General features: G+C 43.5%; 1 protein-coding gene across 1 annotated transcript in view; it reads left to right on the top strand.

Annotated features, from left to right (window-relative positions):
• LOC137521916 (IgGFc-binding protein-like) overlaps positions 1 to 26,288 on the top strand; it is a 237,839-nt gene that overhangs the window by 51,167 nt on the left and 160,384 nt on the right. Inside the window, exons 8-16 of the mRNA XM_068241793.1 lie at positions 359 to 926; positions 3,689 to 4,296; positions 6,971 to 7,538; positions 8,928 to 9,127; positions 12,975 to 13,116; positions 19,013 to 19,347; positions 20,520 to 21,090; positions 22,115 to 22,713; positions 25,328 to 25,892. Coding sequence (XP_068097894.1) covers positions 359 to 926; positions 3,689 to 4,296; positions 6,971 to 7,538; positions 8,928 to 9,127; positions 12,975 to 13,116; positions 19,013 to 19,347; positions 20,520 to 21,090; positions 22,115 to 22,713; positions 25,328 to 25,892 — 4,156 coding nt within the window. The remainder of the gene's footprint in view (positions 1 to 358; positions 927 to 3,688; positions 4,297 to 6,970; positions 7,539 to 8,927; positions 9,128 to 12,974; positions 13,117 to 19,012; positions 19,348 to 20,519; positions 21,091 to 22,114; positions 22,714 to 25,327; positions 25,893 to 26,288) is intronic.

Genomic DNA, 26,288 nt, shown 5'->3' with positions numbered 1-26,288 from the left:
CCAGCCATCTTGGAACAGGTAACTATAACCGCTCCCTGCCGCCCACTCATTTGGATGCACTAGGCAGCTAAATGAGATTTGCTGGCAGAAGTTTAAATTGCAGAGCAGTTTTAAAATGAAATATCTCATTTGAACCTGCTAAAAGGTTAACCAATTTATTTTTTTCCGGTTTACACCAAGCCCAAATTAAATGTACGCTCTTGACATCGCACAAAATGCCTCGGGGTATGTCAATGGGTTTCACCACACTGCACTACTAATGCACCTTTGCGAATAAACCTTCACAGATATAATGCTGTAATGTTTACTCTGTATATTTTTCAGTGCTGTCATATTTTTTTATTCTTCTTATCCACAGGTAAATAAAATCCTTCTAAATCTGCCGTACAAGTCTCCTGATGGCCTTTTCAACTTATACCGTAGCCCCTGTTCAGCTGTCTTTAGCTTTGCCTTTGGCATGACGGTCACCTTTGACTATTCCAGTGTAGTTAGAGTCCGAATTCCCGATACCTACGCCAATGCTGTGGGTGGACTTTGTGGCAATTTTAACGGGAATCCTAATGATGATTTGATTCCCAAAGGAGGAACGGCCATCTCCGATGCCACCTCTTTTGGAAAGAGCTGGAAGGTGCAGGAGGTGCCAAGATGTAGTGATGAAGAAGGACCCGTCTGTAAGGACCTCTCATCTCTAGAGAAAAGGCAAAGAGAGGGAGCCACTGAATGCGGTGTCTTGCTTGGTAAACAAGGCCCATTCCGGGAATGTCACTCAGTTGTAGACCCAGAACCATACTTCACAAGCTGTGTCTATGACTACTGCATTCTGGAGAGGCGTCAAAGTGTCTTCTGTTCCGCCCTGACATCGTATATGATGGCTTGTCAGGCTGAAGGAATTACAGTACAACCCTGGAGGAAAGAAGACTTCTGTCGTAAGTCTCAGGATTTTACTGATTAAATAACATTCTCATTATATCAAAGTTAAATTACATTTAGCATTTTCCTTCTGCCCAAGTATTAGCCAAACTAGCATACCTAGGCTAGCAGGCTAGAGGGGACTGGGGTGTGGCTGCATAGCTAGCATAGTTGCCCCAGTATAAGGAGTTTAGTTGCCCCAGTATGGCTAGTATAGTTACCCCAGTATAGTGCCCCAGTATAGCTAGTATAGTGCCCCAGTATAGCTAGTATAGTCCTAGTATGGATAGGTAGTGCCCCAGTATAGTGCCCAGTATGGGTAGGTAGTGCCCCAGTATAGCCAGTAAAGTGCCCAGTATAGCTAGTATAGTGCCCAGTATAGGTAGGTAGTGCCCAGTATAGCTAGTATAGTGCCCAGATAGCTAGTATAGTGCCCAGTATAGCTAGCATGGTGCCCAGTATAGCTAGTATAGTGCCCAGTATAGCTAGCATAGTGCCCAGTATAGGTAGGTAGTGCCCCAGTATAGTGTCCAGTATAGCTAGTATAGTGCCCAATATAGCTTACTAGTATGGGTAGGTGTGCCCCTCCCCCCTCCACGGCCACCGCTCCTGTTACCTTATCATGAGCGGGCGGCCGCTTGTCCGATTAGATTCCCCCATAGTAGCTGCTCTCCTCTGTGGCATCTCCTATTACAGCAGCGCACGCTCGGCAGCTGCTGTGATGACCAGGAAGCGGTACAGCGGCTTCCTGTAGCGGCGATATGCATGTACCGCTTCCTGGTCATCACAGCAGCCGCCAAGCGCGCTGCTGTAATAGGAGATGCCACAGAGGAGAGCGGCTACTACGGGGGAATCTAATCGAACAAGCGACCGCCCGCTCATGATAAGGTGACAGGAGCGGCGGCCGCGGGGAGGGGAGGAGCGAGAGGCCAGACCTGTACGGCACACCAGGCAACATCCCGCGGCACACTAGTGTGCCGCGGAACAGCGGTTGAAAATTGCTGCTATAGATGATCTGTAGGAGTAGAGTGTGGTCGACAGTGCCAATAGCCCCTTTCCAATGAGAACTCTTTATCTTTTCTTGAACAGATCAGCATGGTCTGTATGACTGATATTGTGGTGAAACCACTCCGACAGTGTGATGTCATGACCAAAGTTCTGACAGGTTGCTGTCTGTGAACCTTGTTGCATTGTGGGAAAAAACGGCTCATTTTCACTATAGTAGAGTCCCAGCCTATCATGTAAATGCTGAAGTAGGACATGCTATAAATAAAATGATTTAAAAACAAAAAGACAAGTATGACACAATATTTATTAATCATCTCATGATCTTTAAAGTGATCCTTTGGAGGACTAAAGCAAACTGAAGTGTTGGTTGGACTGTATATTATGGAGCTTTACCTCCTCGATAGTTCTGTCACCACTGCTGAATGTAGGTCAAAGGAGTTGAACAACTGCCCACAGTCCGCCAGACTTCCTGGTTTGGAAACCCTGCTGGACAATCCCTTCATCACACGCCATGGCTTCATCCTTTGGCCACATTCTGCCAGTCCCAGCCACACCCCTCCTTGCCCCAACCCTTTCTCATGCTGCATGCACACCCCTGACCACATTACATACTGATGTCAGCACATAAGTACAGGTGAAACTCAAAACATTTGAATATTGTGCAAAAGTCCATTGATTTCAGTAATTCAACTTAAATGGTAAAACTAATATATGAAATAGACTCATTGCATGCAAAGCGAGATATTTCAAGCCTTTATTTGTTATAATTTTGATGATTATGGCTTACAGCTTTTGAGAACCCCAAATCAAAATCTCAACCCATTAGAGTATTGTGAAAATGTTTAATATTCTAGGCTCAAACTTCCAGACTCTAATCAGCTTATTCATCCAAAATATCTGCAAAAGGTTCCTAAATCTTTCAATGGTCTCTGAGTCTGTTTCAGATTTACAGACATAAATGAACTTTTCCATGTACCGTAAATACTCGCATATAAGCCAACCTGCGTATAAGTCGAGGTACCCACTTTTCCCTCAGAAACCAGGAAAAAATGATTGACTCACGAATAAGCCCCCTCCCCGGTATAGCTCCCTCCACAGTAGCCAGATGTGCCCCCAGTAGAAGTCATTCTCTATCCCCATAGCCAGATGTGTTTCAAAGGATGGTACAGCTGTGTCACAAGAAGCCACTAGATGGTGTCATAGATATGAGACACAGCGATTGCCGGAAGAATCCCCGATCATTGCACCACTGACAAATTGCTTGCATGCTCCGTTCCACAAGCCAGAGCACACCGGTAGTCTTGATCTGCACACCGAGTTTCAGGGGATGTAGGGCACAGACAAAGCAGGGAGCCAGTGCAAGATCCTTACACTCCTCTGCCAGTAGCAAAACCTGCTCTACCATCCATTCTGCCCCACTGACCCACATATAAGCTGAGGGGGTAACTTTTAAGCACAGTTTTTGTATTGAAAAATTAGGCTTATACACGGTATATAAGGTATTCTAAATTTTTGAGCTTTACATGAGGTGGGGTGGTGACGAGATGGCAGTCGAGTCCATAGTCAGATTTTCATCCCCAACTTTGTGGACTTGACAAAGATCAGTGGAGCTTTTTAGTGACAACATAGAGTGCCCCACTGAGATAGTAAGGTTTTACAGTATGCAACTTTAAAACCAGTTTGCTACACAGCAACTCACAACAGTAATTTTGAGTAGACTGAACTATAAGTACATTAATATTTTCAATATTGTACATGTCTTATCTTGCAGCATTTTCATGCCCTGAACACAGCAGCTATGAGGTCTGTGCTGATTCATGTCCTGTTACTTGCAATGGTCTCAGTACTCCCAACGGCTGCAGTGGAAACTGCACCGAAGGCTGTGTCTGCAATGATGGCTATATTCTCAGTGGCGGAGACTGTGTTCCTATCTCTGAGTGTGGCTGCAGCTACAATGGTGCCTACTACTCTGTGGGAGACAGCCTTTATGTTGGAGAGACCTGCTCGCAGATATGTTCCTGCACTCTTGGTGGCTTCATGAAGTGTTCCTCTTCGTCCTGCAGCTCTAATGAGGAATGCCGTGTAGAAAATGGAGTCCTAGGGTGCCATCCGATGGGCTCTGCCACTTGTACAGCTTCTGGCCTCTCCAATTATAAGTCATTCGATGGACAGTCTTACCAATTCAAAGGCCCATGCTCTTATGTCCTAGCTGAGAATTGTGAAAATGGTGCACCTGGAAGCAACAAAATTGTGGATGACTTCAAAGTGATAATAAAATATAAGACAGAAGGTTCAAATTCAGGAATGGTGGACAGTGTCACAGTACAAGCCAGTGGAACCAGTCTCGCCCTCAAAAACCAGCGGAGAGGTGTTGTTGAGGTAATCTTATCTCTATGGAGTTAACAGAAAGGTCTGTTTACATCATCAAACAAAGGGGAACAACTACATTACTGTGATAAGTGCACTCTTTAAATGTCAGTGTACTTAAATATCAAAGGAGGGTTTCCGTGATCTTTGTAATGACCTTGTACTCAAAAATATCTAGGTAAACAGAGAGACCAGGAGCCCCATGGTGTAGTATTGTTAATTAATTGAAAGTCGTTAACAACAACGAGGTATCCAATTTTTATAATTAGACAAACTGAATATGGTTCAAGATAGCATTAGTCAAATTATATTATGTAAGATCGCACTTAAGGTGCGTACACACGCACTACTGTAATGAACAACGGGTCCGCCAGACCCTCCCGCTGGGCGGGCGTTCTGGCGATAGTAGTGCGTGTGTACGTACAGTCTGTCGGCAGACAGGGTCTGATGGACCCGTCGTTTATTACAGTAGTGCGTGTGTATGCATCTTTAAAGGGATACTGTAGGGGGGTCGGGGGAAAATGAGCTGAACTTACCCGGGGCTTTTAATGGTCCCCCGCAGACATCCTGTGTTGGCGCAGCCACTTCCCAATGCTCCGGCCCCGCCTCCGGTTCACTTCTGGAATTTCTGACTTTAAAGTCAGAAAACCACTGCGCCTGCGTTGCCGTGTCCTCGCTTCCGCTGATGTCACCAGGAGTGTACTGCGCAGACGCAGACCATACTGGGCCTGCGCTGTGCGCTCTTGATGACATCAGCGGGATCGAGGACATGGCAACGCAGGCGCAGTGGTTTTCTGACTTTAAAGTCAGAAATTCCAGAAGTGAACCGGAGGCGGGGCCGGAGCATCGGTGAGCGGCTGCGCGGGCACAGGATGTCTGCGGGGGACCATTAGAAGCCCCGGGTAAGTTCAGTCAATTTTCTCCCGACCCCCTACAGTATCCCTTTAATATAAACTTGGTCTACAACCATAGTAATTGCTAGGCCTTAGACCACTGCGTCAGTTACCCAAATCTGTTGGCCGCCCTGGCGATGCCCAGAAAGCCCGTAGTGGTCAGTTACTGTCTGGAAACAGGCCAAGACTGCCATTATCGGGCACTGTCTTACTCTAGCTACGAGAAGAAAGACTTAAGTTTATTGATTTCTTTCTCTTTCATGCCCAAACTCTGCTATTGTTATATCTGCTCTGTATATGACATGAGTTGATATCCTTTCCCGTGTATATTGTCTTGTATCATTCGTTATCTTCAAATTAATTGAATACGGTTATACTCACAAGAATGAGCTGCAAATCCCTGCAACCACCAAATAAGCCAGTGGAAAATTAACCGTCCCCACTCGATTTTCCAGGTCCTGCTGGAAGCTGGATGGCCGCTCTCCTGGGTTTGTAGTTACTAGGGAAAAAAAATATTTCCTCCAAAGGGGGTTTACCTGGATACTCGTAAGGCTGGAGGCACCTAAGTGTAAAAATATATATAAACTTCTAATAGTTAAAATAAAAATGAGAGGTAATCTCTTACCTCTTCTGACAGCAAAACACTAGTAGTACTGGAAAAGTATTTATTCAAAACACAAAATAGATAATGTGTTTCATGGGTACTAGCCCACTTCTTCAGGTCAATACACATTGCTTAGAACAATAAATTTATATGAATATACATTACACCTACATTACTGATATGTACTTACTGTACTTAAATTCTAGTAGGCTTAGGTGGGGCACTTGGGGGGCACAGGCTACATAGCAATCTTTGCAAGGGGGGGGGGGGGCTGTAGTGCTGTACCCACCCCTCAAGGCTTTGCACCAGTGGTGGGCCGAAATTTTGCATATGCAAAATTTTGCATCGAAATTTGCAATTACGCATCATAATCATAATGCGAAATTTCAGGGAAAATCGTAATTAATTTTGCATGTAATAGTAATATTTCATAATTTCACATAATTTTTTCGCATAATTTTTGTGAAATTTTGCATAATTTTGTGCTGATTTTAGTGGTTAATAGCAAAGCGTGCTATTGACACCAAAATGGCTACATGTGGTAAGGAGAATAGTGGGTACTACAAAATACATTGTAGTTTTTGAGAAAATTGATTTTTAAAAATGCAAAGAAAAAATCGTTCCTAAATGTCATTTTTCTGAGTTTAAAAACAATTTTTTTTGGCGTTTTTTAAAATCAATTTTCTCAAAAACTACACAGTGTTTTTGGATTTTTTTTTTTTTACTTGTACTCACTATTCTCCTTAACATATGCAGCAATTTTGGTGTCAATAGCTTGTAAGGGGGCTTTGCTATTTACTGCCAAATTCTGCACGAAATTACTAAAAAAATTACATGAAATTTGATGCAAAATTGCGATCGACTATATGAAAACAAATGTACAAATAATATTTACGTATAGGTGAAAATGTAAGCGGAAATTTGCGTAATCGTAATTAGCTTAATACGATCCTCACTACTCTGCACCCAGAGGCTGCCACCTTTCCAGCCTCTGCCTTGGCCTGGCCCTGATTGTGGACTTCACAACAGTCAAGGAGCAAATATAGAGGTGAATGAGTCAAGCAGCAGAGTTCAGTGTGTGTGGACACATGCTAGGCTTTAACACTCTTCGTGTGGCTGAAGTAGATTTATTTCTGGCCTCTTAATTTTTATGTTTCATTTTTTTAACCTTATGTTTTTTTTTCCCCAGGTCAATGGAACAGCCTCCAGACTTCCAGTGGTATTAATGAGTGGAAAACTAAGAGCAGAGTGCTATGGTAAAGGTACGCTTATCAAGGTTGGAAATGGTGTGCTGGTAAGATTTGACCACCTAAGCTATGTATCAGTCACTGTCCCGGGCAACTTCAAGAATGCTGTGTGTGGTCTTTGTGGAAACTACAACGGAAGGGCAGATGATGATGGGGTCGGTTCCAGTGACCTCACCCAGTTTGCAAACAAGTGGAAGTCGGCAGGAGAGTCGGGAGAAAACTGTGGCAACTGCGGGAGCCAAGCAAAACCCTGCCCAACATGCCCAGACCAGAAAAAAAAAGTTTTCTCCCAAAACATATACTGTGGCGTTATAAAGGATCCATCGGGCCCGTTTGCAAATTGTCATGCTGCTGTTAGTCCTGCTTCCTATTTCGATGACTGCATTTCTGACCTATGCCAGACTAATGGGGAAGACAGCAACGTTCTATGCTACAGTGCCTATGTCTATGCCTCTGCTTGTAGGCAGGCAGGAGTCCAGGACATCCAGTGGAGAACTGACGCTTTCTGTCGTAAGTATTGTGAAGGGGACGGGGGGGGGGGGGTCCATTGGCATCTGGAGTCTTCTGAGAAGATGGTGCAGCCTCCTTTTTGTTCTCCAAACCTTTGTTTGTGCACAATTAGTGTTCTATTGAACAAGGATAAACAATATGTCTGAAATGGACCTGTTATTAAATGCCCAATCCACTGACCTTTTCTTCTTTAATGTCCATCAACTATACAATCTTGATGGTACAATTTTGTATAATCTTAATACATCTCTGTATTGTGAGGGACTGCCTAAATTATCAATTTAAAGTATGTTCACTAAGTTGACCCTTTTTCTACATTGATTTGGTAAGAATGTACAATCATGGCCAGCTTAACTGTGCCATGGCATGTATAAAGTTTTTAGAGTTGATTTTAAAGTGGGAATATACTCCCAAAACAAAAATTTCCATAACTACTTTTAATTGCTCGAAAGTAAATTTGAAATCATTCCCTGTCTGTAAAATTGTTTAATTTCACTGCAGATAGCCAAAGAAGCTTGCTTATCTCTTGTCATCAGCAAAGGCAAGAATCTCCCTGTGCTTGTGTCTGGACTCTGCCCCCCCCCCCCCTCTGCTGAATAGACACATCACCCTAGGACCAATTCTCTTCACTTCAGCAGAAAAGGAGGTGGCAGAGTGCAGACACAGGCACAGTACGATTCTTGCCTTTGCTGATCACAAGAGATAAGCAAGCTGTTACCGTTCTCTGTTGTGAAATTAAATATTTTTACAGACAAGGAATGCTCTGGAATGCTTTCAAATGTTCTTTTATGTTACTGAGAGTAGTTACTGAAATTTTAATTTTGAGAGTATAATCTCACTTTAATCCCAGTTTAAAGTAAACCTGAGATGGTAAAAAAAAAAAAAAAGAAAAAAATGAAACATACCTGGGGCTTTCTCCAGCCCCCTTATGGCTAATCAGTCCCTCACCATCCTCCTCCACTGCCTGGATCCTCCGCTATGGGTCCTGGTAATTTGGCCATTTGGCACAGGCACAGTCCGGTTGTGTACGCTCCCCCATCGCGCTCCCACGGCCTGGAGAATTCTGCATCATCTGCATGGTAGTACTGTGTAGGAGCAGAATGCTCCTGGCGACAGGAGCGGGGCGAGCGCAGCCTGCACACGTGCACTATGCAAGTCTGTGCCTGTGCCGACTGGCCAAATTACCAGGACTCATAGAGGAGGATCCAGGTGGCAGAGGAGGATGGTGAGGAACCGATTAGCCTGAAGGGTGCTGGAGGCAGCCCCAGGTATGTGTGATTTTTCTGATTTTTATCCATCTCAGGTATCCTTTAAGTACTTTCATTCAGAAACACCTCACCAGCAAATAAGTTCTGCTTCATACCTTTTATGTACCTGTTGCTATTACAGCGATGACGTGCGGCCCTCACAGCCACTACAGGTCCTGCGCAGACATGTGTTCCACCACCTGTGCTTCCATGGCGGACATATATGAGTGCTCTGACATGTGTGACGAGGGCTGCGAGTGTGACGAGGGCTACGTGTTTGACGGAGCAGACTGTGTGCCGCTGGATCAGTGCGGATGCTTTGACAATGGAATCTATTACCAGGTACCGTACAGCACAGTAAAGTTTTCAATCACACTTTGGGGTCGATACACAAAAACTATCTCATGAACTGATCATCTTATTTATTCTTTAATCATTAGCAGAAATAATCTGTGAGGCAGGAAGCACACTTGACCGTTTTTCGTGCGCGTTTTCGGCACAGAAAAACTGAGAACTCATGTTAATCAATGGGCTAGTTCACACTTAATATGTTTATCGCACGCAGAAAAAAAACTGACATTCTGCATCCTGACTGTGCACATTTTGTCAGTGTTTTCTATCAATTACATCAGCTGCTGTGAAAAATTGCACAAGTCTTCCAGCATAGAAACACATTTTGAGCTTGATTCACAAAGCCGCGCAAACTGTTTAGCACGGGTGTGCTAAACAGTTAGCACGTGAAGTGCCGTTCGCGGACTTTTGTGCGTGCAAAGTGCCGTGATTTGCGCGTTCGCTGACTTTTGCGCACGCGATTTGCCACGATTCGCGCAAATCGTGGCAAATTGTGCGCACAAAAGTCCGCGATTACGCGAATCGCGGCACTTTGCGCGCGCAAAAGTCCGCGAACGGCACTTCACGTGCTAACTGTTTAGTACACCCGTTTAGCACGGTTTTGTGAATCAAGCCCTTAGTGTGCAGAAAAAGTATGCAGAAAAAAGCGTGCAGAAAACTGAGAGACAAGTGTCTTCCCTGCCTCAGATAAACAGAAAATAAACAGAATAGGGAACATAATTAATTAGATAAACAAATAAGGGCACCTATCCAATTAAAGTGGACCTGAACTCTTGCACAGGACAGAAGGAAAACACAGAGAAATGCACCCTGTATGTATTTACAGAGTTTAGCCTGTCTAATTCCCCCTCATCTGTGTCAAATCACCACCATTATTTGATCTCTCAACTGTGTCAGCTCAGGAATCTCTTCTGCCACGGCAGAGCAGCTAATTTTAAACACAGGATGTTAACAATACGTCTGCTTCCATGAAAGCCGGAAGTAGACACACTGCAGATGTATTGCAGGATTTGCATCAGCTGTTACAAAGAAATATTTTTCTTTAAATGTTATTATACTGTTGCATATTTTTTTTTAGACCAGAGAGGAGGTTCTCTCTGAGTTCAGGTCCTCTTTAAAGTGAAACCGAGGTAAAAAGAAATGGATGAGATAAACAAATGTACCTGTACCTGCAATAAACAGCAGTTAAGTTGCCATAGCAATGTGCACATTGACCAAGTAAAGTGCATGGTATTAATGGGTTAACAGGCAGTTCTCCCCAAGTGTCATTACTGATAAAATTGCCTGTACAGGGCTACTCTAAGGGCTCGTTTCCACTAGTGCGGTGCGAATCACCGGGATTCCACCGCTGACAAAATCGCATGCGGATGCGATTCCGCGTGCGTTTTTTGCCGCGATTTCGCATAGGCAGGGTATATGCGAATTTAACCATGTCACTGCCTGGTTCAATTTACATTAGTTTTCATGTGAATTCGCACGCGAAATCGCGGCAAAAAACGCATGCGCGTTTTCCCTATTAAATACATAGCCTGCGAATCGCCTGCATTCCTCACGCAGGCGAATTCTGCAGGTTCTACCGTGCAGAAAAATCCTGCACAGAAAAAACGCAGGAAAAAACTGACAAGTGGAAACAGGGCCATCCACTTGTATTGGTTATGCGAATCCGCATGCAGAGAACGCATGCGGATTCGCTCTAGTGGAAACGGGCCCTTACTCTACTGCTGTTTAGTGCATTTGGCCCACAAGGAGCTAAGGCCTGATTCACATAGGTCTGGTAAAACTGTAGTGTGCAGGCAGCATGGTGGTGTAGTGGTTAGCACTCTCGCTTTGCAGCGCAGGGTTCCTGGATCGAATCCCAGCACTATCTGCAAGGAGTTTGTATGTTCTCCCCGTGTCTGTATGGGTTACCTTCCATATCCCAAAAATAGGCAGATAAGTTTGGGCGGTACGGTAGTGTAGTGGTTAGCACTCTCGCCTTGCAGCGTTGGGTCCCCGGTTTCATTCCCAGCAGGGCACTATCTGCACAGAAATATGTATTGATCTGGTGCACAAGTCCCTGATAGACTCAGTTCACCTCAAGGAAACCCGAGGGAAGGCAGGTTGAAAAATACAAAACATTAAATTTAGGAACAACCGCCACTCTTCAGAACTTTATGTCAAAAATAGTTTATTGGCAGAAAAACACCCCTCTGATACACCCTAAACCCTAAAAACAATAAGGACACGGGCATACATATACAGGAGTACTCCTGGTACACACAATCTGACACTCAATCCACATACACTACAGATTTAGATCGATCGATCTGTTATACTACATGTGCCTGTGATTTGCTGAATTGGAACAGGAATCTCTTTCCACATCAAACTTAGGACAGTCCAGATATTGACAGATCTATTTCTGCTCTAAAGCATATCCACAGTCCTAGATGAATTCATGTGCATATAAACAGTCCTTGCTCCATACAAGCCCTCCGGCAACAAGTAGCTCCGCAGACAGCATTCAGTGCATAAATCAATCCAATGTAACTAGATCTCCCCGGGCAGCTGCCTCCTCAGATCATTGAAAGGTCAGGTTACCTTCTCTGTTTGGAAAAGAACTCAGGGCAATCAGCTTACAATTTGCTGTTCGGAGTCATCAGCGTGTCAGCAACTTGCTGTATCCAGGAGTCCCTCCAGCCCAGCGTCCTCACACACGCCCACACACGCGTTCCGCAGTGATGAGCAAATCCGATCTGGATGCTCTTCGGATAGTAGCTATCCGGATTTCTCCCAGTAATGCATTGCGGCCTGGGCGGGGGGTTTAATCCTTACCCATCATGACGTCTTCTTCGTCCGTCCTTCGGCGCCTCCCACGATGCGTTCCACTCTGGCGTCACGTGACTACACACTTCCTCCTTCAACCCGGAAGGAGGAAGTGTTTTTTAGTCACGTGACGCCGGAGTGGAGCGCATCGTGGGAGGCGCCGAAGGACGGACGAAGAAGACGTCATGATGGGTAAGGATTAAACCCCCCGCCCAGGCCGCAATGCATTACTGGGAGAAATCCGGATAGCTACTATCCGAGTAGCATCCGGATCGGATTTGCTCATCACTGGCGTTCCGCCCACAATGACGTGGCCTTCATCACTGATTCTGCTTTCGAGCAGAAATAGATCTGTCAATATCAGGACTGTCCTAAGTTTGATGTGGAAAGATATTCCTGTTCCAATTCAGGCACATGAAGTATAACAGATCGATCGATCTAAATCTGTAGTGTATGTGGATTGAGTGTCAGATTGTGTGCGCCAGGAGTACTCCTGTATATGGATGCCCGTGTCCTTATTGTTTTTAGGGGTTAGGGTGTTTCAGAGGAGTGTTTGTTACATATTTTTCTGCCAATAAACTATTTTTGACATAAAGTTCTGAAGAGTGGCGGTTGTTCCTAAATTTAATATGTTCACTATCTGCGCAGAGATTGTATGTTCTCCCTGTGTCTGTGTGGGTTTCCTCTGGGTGCTCCAGTTTCCCCACACATCCCTAAAACACACAAATAAGTTAATTGGCTTCCCCCTGAAATTGGCCCTAGACAAAAATACATACACTTCAGGATATACTGTAGACATAGGACTATGATAGGGATTAGATTGTGAGCCCCTCTGAGGGACAGTTATGTGACTAGACAATATATATACTCGTTACATCACTGTAAGCCCTACATAAAAACTAGATAATAATGAAAATAAATTCAAATTTGATTGGCCAACACAAGTTAATGTAATTTTGTCAACACAACAAGTGCTCTTTGCCCTCCATTTTAGAGAAGCCTGTAGGTGTTACATTGTCTCTTGTTCTTTTAGGCTCATGAAGTTGTGTTGAATGATGACTGCAGTCAGGAATGCACATGTGACCCGGTCTCTGGACTTTCCTGCCGTAACAAGACGTGTGTTGAGGGCGAGCAGTGTCAGATACAGGATGGCGTGCGGACTTGTGTCAGCACTGGTGAGTACAGCTGGTGTATCATAAAGGCCGATATCTTAGACACATAAACAACCCTGTCCGAGCTAGTGGTGGGCAGAAATTACGCCTATGCATAATTACGCATTGTAATTTGCAATTATGCACCGTAATCGAAATGTGAAATTTGTGGCTTACACGTACAAAATTTACAATGTATCGTATTCGCTAACCGTAATTAGGCATGTTAAGTAATTCATCTGAACGTACATAATTGATTGCGTTAATTATGCACAAATTTTTTTTTGCATTGAATACTCAAATAATAGATGCAATTGTTTATGCATTAAATGCAAAATTTTGCATAGTTGTGTAGTTACAAAAGTAGTATGCTGTACATAACATAATCGAAATTACGCAGTGCAAAATTACGCAAAATTTCACGTAATCATAATTGACCATTTACAAGCACTACTAGTCTGAGCACTCTATCAAAAAGTGTTTACAGTTCACCTTAGTGACAATAAAAAGTTTTCAAATTGTTTGCATTTTTGGCTAATTTTTGTGGGAAAATACTGATTTCCGCTATGTAGTTCCGGTAAAAATGTAGTTTTTACACATTTTTACGTTAAAAGTATCAATTTGATGTGTTTTTAAAGTGAAAATTATTGATTTTTGCCTTTTTTCGCAAAAATGTTCTCAAATCGAAAATGGCATTTTCGATGCGAAAATGACTTTGGCGAAGACTCACAAGCAACACTGCTGTTCAGTAAAAATAAAAAAAAATAAAAATAGGTTGGTAAAATACTGCATTCAGAATTACAGACTTTTTTTCCCCCCTCAAATTCACTTAGAGACATTTTTCTTGCAAATTCACTTTTATATTTCAAATTGACATATATTTATAGTTCGACAATATACCGAAAAATGTTGCTTCAGTTCACTGGCCCTGATAGGTAATGTCTCACTAGGAGAGAGCGTTATGCAGTCAACTGCGATTCTTCTCCTCCATCTGATCTGCATGAGCCATTGCTGTGTCCTGTGACAGTTTACTAGAGTGTAAAAGGCTTCCTGCATCCCTTAAAGGGGTTCTGTGGGGGTTCCTGAGGAGAAAAACTGCCACTTACCTTGGGCTTCTATCAGCCACCTGCAGTGGTAATGTCCCACGCCGTCCTGCTCCCATCTGCCGTTCCCCGCAGCCGGCACCGGGCTATTATTCGGCTGTCACACAGACGAATAATGCGTGTTGCCGTGCCTCCGCTCGCGTCATCTGAGGCTTACTGCACAGGCGCAGTACAACGGAGCCTTGTACTGCGCTTGCGCAGTAAGCTTCCGATGACGCAGGCGGAAGCGAGCGGGTGCGCGGCCACTGTAGCGCAGCCGCAGTTGGATCCCATGCCGCTTAGACCGGGGCCGGCGGCGGAGAATAGCAGATGGGAGGAGGACGGCGTGGGACATTACCGCTGCACGGGGCTGATAGAAGCCCAAGGTAAGGGTCTGTTTTTCTTCTCAGGAACCCCCACAGAACCCCTTTAAAGAGAAACTCAGACCAAGAATTGAACTTTATCGCAATCAGTAGCTGATACCCCCTTTTACATGAGAAATCTATTCCTTTTCACAAACAGACCATCAGGGGGTGCTGTATCACTGATATTGTGGTGAAACCCCTCCCACAAGAAACTCTGAGGACCGTAGTACTCCTGGTAGTTTTCTGTCTGTGAACCTTGTTGCATTGTGGGAAATAGCTGTGTACAGCTGTTTCCAACTGCCAAAAAGCATGCAGCAGCTACATCACCTGCCAACAGTAAAAATGTCACCATGTGATAAATGTCAGAATGTGTTATCCTGCCGCCGTTGCTGCCCGCTGTCACTAAAGATTGCAGGAGGGGAGCACTGAGAGGAGAGCCCAAGGTGAGAGAGGGGGGGAGGGAAATAGTAGTGAGAGGCAAGAAGCCAAAAAGCACCAAAGAAACATCCATCTTTAGCCCACATATCATAGTGCTACTCAAATAATATTAACAAAGTGGTAATAGTTAATGCTATTTACAGTATATTGGGCTGGATAGTCTACACCGAAGTTAATCATATAATTAAGCTAAGCATGGCATGACATGTGTAGAATCAATACTGATTTATAGGTCGGTGACAATGCATATTGATAAAAATAATCAATTATATTTATTAAAGCTTATATAAGATAGCACTGCAATTCCAAGTACAAGTCCACAAACAGTATATTTCAACAATAATAATGCTAATTGGATAGAAGCAGTCGTAAATCCCTTTCCAAGCCAGAAGACATGCATGATAGGATAGGATCCCTGAATAGATGAAAGCCTCCCCCCCCCCCCCATCCTCAGGTTAGGACACTCACCCTTAGGTGTTGACTCCCAGGCCGATATGGGTCACACAACGCCTCTGGGATGTTTATCTAGGCAATCCCCGGTCTGTCACCAAGGGCCGGATTTAGGCCAAGGCCACCTAGTCCATGGTCTAGGGAACCACAGGAGCAAGGGCACCAAAGCAGCAGATTAACTGGTGCAGCATTTGCAAGCTTGCAAATGCTGCACTGCATGGAGATCAGGCGAGCACCTGAATGTGGTACTCTGCTGCTAGCTGTCTGTGCAGCAGCCACCTTGCTCTCTGTGCACGTTTGCATTGCAGCCGGTGGCTATGGACTTGGGCAGCATTGGAGACGGAATGGAAGAGGAGGCTTCTGCACTGGAGATGAGCTGATGGCTGCTGCGGTGTGAGGGTGAGCTGGCTACCTATACTGAAAGGGGGTGGGGGTGGGAAAAAGAGGAATTAAGGGAGTCATCTGGCTACCTATACTGGAGGGAAAGGGGAGAGGGGTCATCTGGCTACCTATACTGGGGGGAGGAGTCATCAGGCTACCTATACTGGAGGGAGGAGTCATCAGGCTACTTATACTAGAGGGAAGGGGGAGGGGACATCAGGCTCCCTATACTGGAGGGAGGGGTCATCTCCCTACCGATACTGTAGGGGACGGCTGGTGACAGTGGCCTTGGGCGGTAAAGAGTACAAATCCGGCCCTGTCTGTCAAAATCCTCCTGTGTGCTCTTATGTTGCTTGGTCTTCAAAGAATATTCACCTCAAACATAAAATACACATGCTTCTAGATCTTAAAACCATTCAAATGTTTAACGTAACTTAAAATGCGCACTCGCATGCTTTTGCACTATAAAAATTGATCAGAGTTTTAATGGGCTCTGCCCTATACAATGGCCACCTGGTTAGCTGGGTGGTATCCTCGCCTCATAGGCTTCCAGATGTCAGCTCACCCTGCCAGTCCAAGCTGGATTCACTTCCTCATTAGTGACCCCATCCTAACAATGACTCATCAGGGGCCCTCATGATTTACTGTTGACTGATGAGGACTGGAGGGTGAGTGGGCGTCTGGAAGCCTATGTGGCTAGGAGACCATCCAGCCAGCCAGGTGGCCACCATATTGGGTAGAGACCATTAAAACTCTGAGCGATTTTTATACTGCAAAAGCATGAAAGTGTGTATTTAAAATTTCATTAAACATTCTAATGGTTTTGTGCTATGGAAGCATATGTAGTTTATGTTTGAGGTGAATATTCTTTGAAGACCAAGTAGCTTAAGAGTACTAAGGAGGATTGTGACAGACTGGGGATTGCCAAGGTAAACATCCCAGAGGTGTTGTATGACCCATATCTGCCTGGCGGTCAACACCTAAGGGTGAGTGTCCTAACTAGAGATGGCCCAATGTGAAAATTTAAAGAGACTCTGTAACAAAATGTTCAGCCTTATTTCTTCTATCCTATAAGTTCCTATACCTGTTCTAATGGGGTCTGTGTTACTGTAGCCTTTTCTAGTTGCACAGTGGCTGTGTTATCTCTGTTATATGATCTAATCTTCTCTCTTCTGTTGGCTCTGTCGGCTGAGGCTGGAATGTGTGGAATGTGCTGCACCGCTTGTCATTGGCAGAAGCTATACACACCCTCTCCAAGCTCTGTATGAGTCAGAGACTTAGCTCCTCTCAGCCTATCACACTCTAGTTAAAAGCCATGTCTTTTGTTTGTAAACACTGCCCAAAAATGGCAATTACAAGCCAGGATTGCAGCAGGAAGTGGCAGAAACAGCACAGAGGGGCCCAGGAGAACATAATAAATAAAATGGTATGCTTTTTTTTGTTAGAATTTTAGAGTACAGATTCTCTTTAAAATTGATTTTCTCAAAAGCTATAAGGTTTTTTCTAAAAAAAAATGTTCTCTTTTACCCACTGCCCCCCTTCAAATACTCTGCAAATTTCTAGCATGTAAGGGGGTTTTGCTATTAACCATTAAAGTTGGCAGCCATTCGTCTGTCATATAAGTCTATGGAGCCCTCTGCGAACAGCCAAATTCGCGAACCCAAAGTTTGATGTTCGTTACATCCCTAGTCCTAGCCTAAGGATATGGTGGAGGCTTTCATCTATTGAGGAATCCTATCCTGTCACACATGTCTTCTGGCTTGGAAAGGGATTAAGGACTGCTTCTATCCAATGAGGATTGTTATTGTCGAAATTTGCTGCTTGTGGACTTGTACTTGGAATTGCAGCTCTATCTTATACCGTACAAGCTTTACATTTACAATTTTTTTCAGAAGTGCATCACCATTTTATACACCCATTGGGCTTGACTCACTAAACCGTGATAACTCAAATATCACACCTTATCAAAGATATCACACCTTATCAAAGATATCACAACTTATCAAATATATCACACCTTATCAGAGTAGCACAGCGAGCGCTACAAACATATGCCTGCTAGTTGGCAATGGCACTCGTCCTGCCACGAGCCCCTGCAGGTTCATAGCGCTCGCTATGCTACTCTGATAAGACGTGTTAACTTTTATAACGGTGTAATATCTTTGATAAGGTGTGATATTTGAGTTATCACGGCTTAGTGAATCAAGCCCATTGTTTGTTAAATATCAGCGCAGCGTTTTGAATAGAATTTTATTCATAGCTATATTCCGTAAACTTTCTATTGTAAATAATAATGGTAAACAGACCATATAAATAATCTGAACATTTTGAGTGTATATATTTGATAATGCTGCTTTGTTTTAAAATTATTCTCTATACAGCAATATAAATGGTTGGTGGCAAATATTACTGTAAACAATATATTGTAAGCATGTAAATACATGAAAAAAAAATCATAATAATAATCATTAAGCTATGTACCCACCTGGCAATTTTCCCGATGATTTTTCTGACGATGATGATTTTTACATGACGTTGCCAGGTGGGCACAGAAGCACGATTGTTAACATTGCATAGCGTCGCGCGACGACTAAAGACTGACATGGCAGATCAGACCTTTAAAGGGATACTGTAGGGGGGGTCAGGGGAAAATGAGTTGAAGTTACCCGGGGCTTCTAATGGTCCCCCACAGACATCCTGTGCCCATGCGCAGCCACTCACCGACGCTCCGGGCCCGCCTCCGGTTCACTTCTGGAATTTCAGACTTTAAAGTCTGAAAACCGCTGTGCCTGCGTTGCCGTGTCCTCACTCCCGCTGATGTCACCAGGAGCGTACTGCGCAGGCCCAGTATGGTCTGTGTCTGTGCCGTGCGCTTCTGGTGACATCAGGGGAAGCGAGGACACGGCAACGCAGGCGCAGTTGTGTTCAGACTTTAAAGTCTGAAATTCTTTAAGTGAGCCGGAGGCGGGGCCAGAGCATCGGTGAGTGTCTGCACGGGCACAGGATGCCTGCGGGGGATCATTAGAAGCCCCGAGTAACTTCAACTCATTTTCCCCCGACCCCCCTACAGTATCCCTTTAAGATCCCCAACGATGCCGAGCAAAGTACCCTGATCACTGGATGTCTCGCTTGCGCCGCTGTGTACGTCGTGTTTGTTTCTACAATTTCACATCTAACAATTTTTTATTTCATAAACTGTTTTAGATCCCTGCAAGTCCAAGACGTGTCGTTTGAAAGAGAGCTGCCATCTCCGAAATGGAATTCCTGTGTGCGTGGCAGATTTCACCAGTCAGTGTTGGGCATGGGGTGACCCCCATTACGAAACCTTTGATGGCTACATTTATGATGTGCAAGGAACCTGCAGATACATCATGGTACAGCACCAGGGCACAGACCATGACCAAAACCTTGTACCATTCCTGTTAACGGCCAAGAATGACAACAGAGGCTCCCAGGCTGTCTCTTATGTCAAGAGCATAGAGCTGACCATGTATGGCATAAAGATTTCTGCCCAAATCGGAGGGTTTCCTAAAATACACGTGAGTTATTTTTCATGAAAGAAAGTATCTCTGCTAGATAAGTCATTTATTAGATATAAGGAATATTGTTCTTGACCGACCACAATACTGAAGAAAATCAAAAATGTTTAAAATTGTTTCACTAATATCTTATGTACTAATGGTGGCCACTAACGGTCCAATTTCTAGCAAAAAATTGCTTGAGCAATCAGAAATTTTGATCGGATTGGTTGTAAATAATCTCTGTTGATGGGCACAATCTATTACGAACCGTTATAAAAGCAGTCGTCTGATTCGGCAAACCAAATGTTGGATTTTCTTGTCGGTTGGGATAGATAGGAACCAAAGAGGTTCGTTGATCATGTAGTGAATGATTTCACTTCCGATCAGAATTTTCTGATCGCTCGAACGATTTTTCATTAGAAATTGGATTGTTAGTGGCCACCTTTAGATTTCTATGCAGCTTTTAGCCAATCCAATTAAAATCAGGAGTAAGTGCATTTGATTGGCTCAATACCAAGCTGCATAAAATCTGCATTTCAGCTGTAAAAAAAAAAATAGCTTCTAGCAAGAACTTGACAAAAGGCAGGTAGTCTGAAATTTTCGGCTGGTTTTGTATGCTGTGTAACCGCATTTTGTTATAAGTAAAATATGGGCATTGGATGAATCATCCATCATAGGTTGAGTTCCATTTGGACTTTGTTTGCTACATGGATCATTATATTACCTGCCACACAAGGTGTACGTAAAGTTGGTTGAGGCACCTTTGAGTTGGGCGCAGGGCAGCAGCGGCAAACTTCTGTGCAGCTAAAAATGGATGAGAGAAACAAAGTTCTGATGCTGTGAACCGGTTAAAGAAACACCAAGCCTTTTCAATGCTGCTGAGTAGATTTTTAGTCTGGAGGTTCAGTTTAAATACTATTCCCCCTCCGAATTGTAGCAAGGAGGTGTAATTCGGTGTCTGGCGATTGCCGAATCCCTAAATTACTCTTACACGGGGAGCGCATCATAGCATTGCTGCTATGACGGCGCCCAAAAGTAACCTGCTTCGCACACAAGAGTCTCTTCTTATAATAAAATGTTTTTTGTTTTTATTTCTATTTCTTCATCACTGCTCAGCAATTACTTTATAAGGAAAGTTGAGTTTTCATTATTGATACCAATTTTACCAAATGTTTTTACTTTTGTACCAGGTCAATGATGTGATAACAAACCTGCCAGTCACACTTGCCGATGGAAAGATGACTGCGAGCCTAAGTGGTTTCACAGTTGTAATAACAACAGAGCCTGGTTTGGAGGTAGTCTATGACTGGAATGCCAACTGTGTGATCACCATTACCAGCAGCTATTACAACTCAGTTACTGGCCTCTGTGGCAACTACAACATGGATCCAGACGATGACCAGAGAGCTCCTGATGGGACACTGATCAGCTCTGTCACTGACTGGATCGCCGAATGGAAAGAGTATGACCGCGATGCATTTTGCTTCCACAGCTGTCCAAACGTCTGTCCAACCTGTGACGAGGAAAAGCAGCATCAGTACGGAGGAGATAATTACTGTGGCATCCTCTTCAAAAAGGATGGTCCTTTCCGAGAGTGCATCAAAAAAGTCACTCCCAACAAATTCTTTGATGGCTGCATGTTTGACGTTTGTATGAATGGTGGTGCTAAAGTGTTCCTGTGTCAAGCCCTGGAGACGTATGCAAGCGCTTGTTTGGGTGAAGGTGTTAAAGTGCATGACTGGAGGACGCCGTCTGGATGTCGTAAGTTCTTTATATTTTATCACTTTGATTTTTAATTTAAAGGGAAAAATTCTCATTTTCTTGATGGAATTACAGGAAAATAAAAAAAATACCCTCTACTTGGTAATGGATATTGAGATATGGTCATGGTGGCATGTGCTCCCCACTTAACTACAACCAACCACCGTGCACACACAGCTTCCACCACCCCCATGCTGGTGACTGCAAACAAAAGATGACCAGTACAGATTTGATGTATGTGATCTATAGTTCATCATTATGCCACTTCCTAGTTTCTGGGTCTGTGCACAAACAGCCATGTGCTTAGATACAGCCCCTGAGAAAGATGTACACATTGAGGCTTCACCCAACATACAAAGTTGTTCCTAGCCTCTGGCTAGTCATGGCACCATACAGCCCTAGCAGGTATGAGGGGTGTAGTGTCCAGGGAGTTTTTGCCAAACAAATAGCATATTAAGTTCTTTAGTGTAAACATAAAAAATAATTTGTTCTAGTCTGACATTGGGCGCTATTCACAAAACTTCTCAAAAATGACTTATTTATCATTTAAGTCTGAGTTCCCCAACCCTGTCCTCAAGGCCCACCATCAGTACATGTTTTGCAGAAAACCACAAACATGCACAGGTGAGGTAATTAAGTGTCTCAGCAGAGCTGATTACCTACCTATGTGGATTTCCACAAAACATGCAGTGTTGGTGGGCCTTGAGGACAGGGTTGGGGAACACTGACCTATGTGATAAAAATAACCTTTCAGCACATGTGCAAGCAAATAATCACTCAAGTGAGTAGATGCAGTCATTAGAACAAATGTGCAGGGAGCAGAACGTTTTTTTTCTTGTTGCCCTTAGTTGTCAGTCTCTCAGGACAGGGAAAATAAACTTCTACCCTCACTGGGCCCCCTGCAGCTTCTGGGCCCCCCGTGGCTACATACCCTGCAGGGTGTATTGTTACACCCCTGATGTAGATATGGCCTTGTATGTACACCACTGGGGTATCCCTAATTATTTCTACTTATCTTTTTCAGCAAAACTATGCCAGGATCCAAATAGCCATTACAATGCATGTGGGAATGCTTGCCCAGCCTGTTGCTCCAACAGGAATGCACCGTTGACATGTAAGAGACCCTGTGTAGAAACATGTGAGTGTAATGAGGGCATGGTCCTGAGTGGAGGCAAATGTGTACCCTTATCAAGCTGTGGATGTCAATACAATGGACGGTACTATGAGCCCAATGAGTCTTGGTATGAGGACAAATGTACCATGCTTTGCCAATGCGACCCACAATTGGGTATGGTGGCCTGCCAACCCACTAGTTGTAAAAAGAGTGAAACTTGCACAGTGGCTGATGGAAAACGAGGATGCTTCCCTACCCAGTATTCAATGTGCATAGCTTCTGGCGATCTTCATTACCAAACCTTTGATAACAAGAGGTTTAACAGTTTTGGAACTTGCACTTACCAAATGGCAAAGGTAACCTCAGATGATCAATCCTTGGTTAACTTCACTATCAACGTTCAGAATGGTCACAGAGGAAACAAAGGTGTGGTCACCACCAATAATGTGATGCTGAATACTTATGGCCAAGACATAGAGTTGAGCAAAGACTTCTCCCCGAAGATAAAGGTACAGTGATCAATATGCATGCATTTATTTGATGATGTCTGACGTATGTTTTTGATCTCTCAGGCTACTTATTGAGACCCTCATTTATAGTAAAACCTTTCAATTTGGCTACATTTTGGGGAATTCTACTGAAAAGTAACTAAGATAGCACTGGCCCTAATCATAGGGATTGTCCTTCAGACATAAACAAAGCCACTGATTCTCCACTGCTGAGCTGGACAATCAGAAGCATTATTTACCTCTGAAGGCCTGATCTAACAAAAAGCCATAAAAGTGGTCATAAAAGACCCAGACGATGTATTGGCTAGGTGGACAAAGTTGAGCACCTAATATTTAGGCTGCAATAACTGTGCTGTGAACTCAAAGAGGAACATTAGCTGCTTTCTCTTCCTGAGTGGGGAAAATTTACATCTTAGGCTAATGATCTGCTCGACACTAGTCAAAAGAAAAAAGTGACTAAATCAGGGTTAAATTACAAACAAAACTTTTAATAAACGTGTTATCTTCTTATAATTCAACGCTATCTTAGGTTCCACATTATCTTTTTAATTTCACTCATTTTACCCCAACATTCTTCACTTATATGTGCTTGTGGATATTACTACAAGGCTACTTTTTAATATGGTAATTATATATTGAACATGATCACAGTAAAGTGGACCCAAACTCTAGCACAACACAAAATGAAAAGTCTTTATTCCACACATTGTTGAAGAAATTCACTTCCCTGTGTTCTGTGTTTGTTTAGGCAGGTAAACCTGTCTAATTAGTACTTATCAGCAACTGTGAATAAACTGCAGGAGAGCTCTACCAAAGCAGCTGTCCAAATACAGTAAACAATGAGGCTTAGCTCTTTCGGTGCCATCTGCAAAAGTGAAAAAAATAAAAGTATTTTTTTCCATAAATTTTAATTTCCATAAATTAAAATTAAGTTTTTTTTTCCTCTTGAAGGTTATCATGCTGTGGCTAATCCACAGAGATGAAATTCTGAGTTTAGTTACACTTTACGTTGCATGTATTTATTGTTTCTTTATTCTCTGCTGCCTGATAAAGTGTATATAAGCATTGTGTAAGCAAAAGTATAGGCAAAATTAGCTCTTTTTGAGTATTCCTTATGAATATGAAATGTTTAAAAACAGATTAACTCCGTTGTCGGAAATCCTAAGATTTAGGTAACTGTCATGTAGTGAATATGTACAGTATGTATAATATATACAGTATGTATATATATCGTAGCAGCCAAATGTAGTTGGACAAAAATGGGGACATGCTAAGTAGCGGGCGCCAGGTCCGCCCCGTATGTGACTGCGAAGCATCCAATATTAGTAGCTGTAATTTGCATAGCATACGGCCCCTGCGGCCACTGTTTAGCAGACAACTATTTTTTGTTGCAGAGGACTTAACTTTAGGTGCCACGGGGGGTTGGGGCGTTATTAGTTTCCCGGAAGGGGTACGAGTTGCCTGAGTTTCCTGGGGAAGGATTGTTAGTTGCCCGGGGGGGTGTTATTTGTTGTCAAGGGAGTTATTAGCTGCCCGTGGGGGATTATTCGTTGCGGACCAGGGGAGGTTTCTGTGTGAGAGTAGGGAGACATTAGGTCATAGTGAAATATCGGCAAATATAACCAATATTTCACTATATCAATTAAGTTGTAGATTATTGGTAAATGTACTGATATTTTACTATTGCTATAAAATGCTCTCTTAGCTGATTTTTTTACCTACTTATGCCCACTTTGATCAGGAAACATTTATATTTAAAGGAGTAGAAGGAGCAAGAGCTTTTAGGCTTGATTCACAAAGCGGTGCTAACTGTTAGCACGCCTGTGAAAACCCCCTTAGCACCTCTAAACGAGCTTTTCGCGTGCAAAACTTTATGCGCGCAAAACTTTACGCACGCACTGCACAGAGCGCACCGCTCGAAGTGCCCATTAAAGCCTATGGGACTTAGCGCGCATAGGAGTTTGTGCGCGCAAAAATTTGCACGCGCAATGTTAGCGCGCGATCTGATTGAGAAATCCGGTGCTAACCTACTTAGCACCCTGGTTAGCACGTCTAAAGACTTTAGACGTGCTAAGTAGGTTAGCACCGCTTTGTGAATCAAGCCCTTTCTGTACATGGTGGGGTGTTTGAAGGAAAACACAGATTCATTGTAATCTTCTTCTCCATACACGCTCTGGCATTAATCTACATGGATTTGTGATGTCTGACTCATTTAGATTGATCCATCACTTTGAATGACAATATGCTTTGTAGGTTGGATTACTCACTGTCCGAGATAAATTACGATGTAATGGGGCCCTAGGCAATGTAGTTGCTTTGGGGGTCCCTTGTGTTCTTTTTGGTGAGCAGAAGGGAAGAGCAGAGAGGTCAGAGAAGGTGGCTGGTGGGCTTCTTGGTACCCACTAGCCTAGGGCCCCAGGCTCCTGCTCTGCCCACTGTAGTCAGAAAACGAACAAGATTCTCCAGGGTCATGGAAGAGTAGGAAAAGTCCTTCGAATTTATATGGCAACTTTCCTAATAGAAGTAGTAGTAAAATTAGTTCCTTTGAACATATGAAATGAAAATTTACAGATTTTACAGAAAATAAATTCAACAAATGTTGTTTTTCTCTTAGGTTAATGGAAAATTTGTGAACCTACCCTACTATTTTGACTCAACCAAGATCATTATATACCAATCAGGTTCCAATGTAGTCGTTGCCACAGACTATAGCCTGAAAATTACCCACAGCAGAGGGAGTATTGTACGTGTTACCGTTCCAAGCACATATGCCGGAGCTGTGAGTGGGCTATGTGGAAATAACAATGGAAATCCTTCAGATGATTTTGCCATTGGCAATGGTGTGACAGCCAAAAATGAAAAAGAATTTGAAGACCACTGGAGGGTGGGAGATGTCAAAGGGTGCTCGGAGGGATGCACCAACTGTCCAACATGCACAAATGCAGAAAAAGATGTTTACAGGGCTGACAAATATTGTGGACTCCTCACCAAAACTGACGGACCATTTAGCAAGTGTCATGCTTCTGTTGATCCAGCTCCATACTTAGAGAATTGCCTGAGTGACGCATGTGCCTACAAGGGCCACCAGTCAGCTGTCTGCAACAGCATAGCCTCGTATGTTTCTGTGTGTCAGAATAATGGTTCCATGATCCAGGAATGGAGGACTCCATCTTTATGTGGTAAGCTACCAGGAAGTTTAAGATTTTGTGGTCTCATTCCATAAGCCTAACCAGCAATGTTTTAGAAAAATAGGAATGATTGTTGTAGAACAATGGACAACATTTTTAAAACTTCTCAAATGAACCTCCTACTAAAGAAGATTTATTAATTGTGGACTTTTGAGTATGCATAAGGCCTTTAATTTACCTATGGGGGCTGCTCTGTAGCCCCCTTGTCTATATGGAAGACTCCTTCTTATGTGTCCCTGTGCCACGGGTTGAAGTTCCTGTGGTGATGTCCCCAGAAGCCCACACAATTAACAAACCTCTCTTGGAGGGAGGTTCATTTGAGAAGTTTTCTGCACTTAGGGGCAACCAGGTGTTTTGTATACTTAAAGTAAATGTATATGGTCCTAC

The sequence above is a fragment of the Hyperolius riggenbachi genome, chromosome 6, assembly GCF_040937935.1.
Source record: "Hyperolius riggenbachi isolate aHypRig1 chromosome 6, aHypRig1.pri, whole genome shotgun sequence".
Lineage (NCBI taxonomy): Eukaryota > Metazoa > Chordata > Amphibia > Anura > Hyperoliidae > Hyperolius > Hyperolius riggenbachi.
Note: the sequence above shows the minus strand (reverse complement) of the source record. Positions and strands in the feature narration are given on the sequence as shown.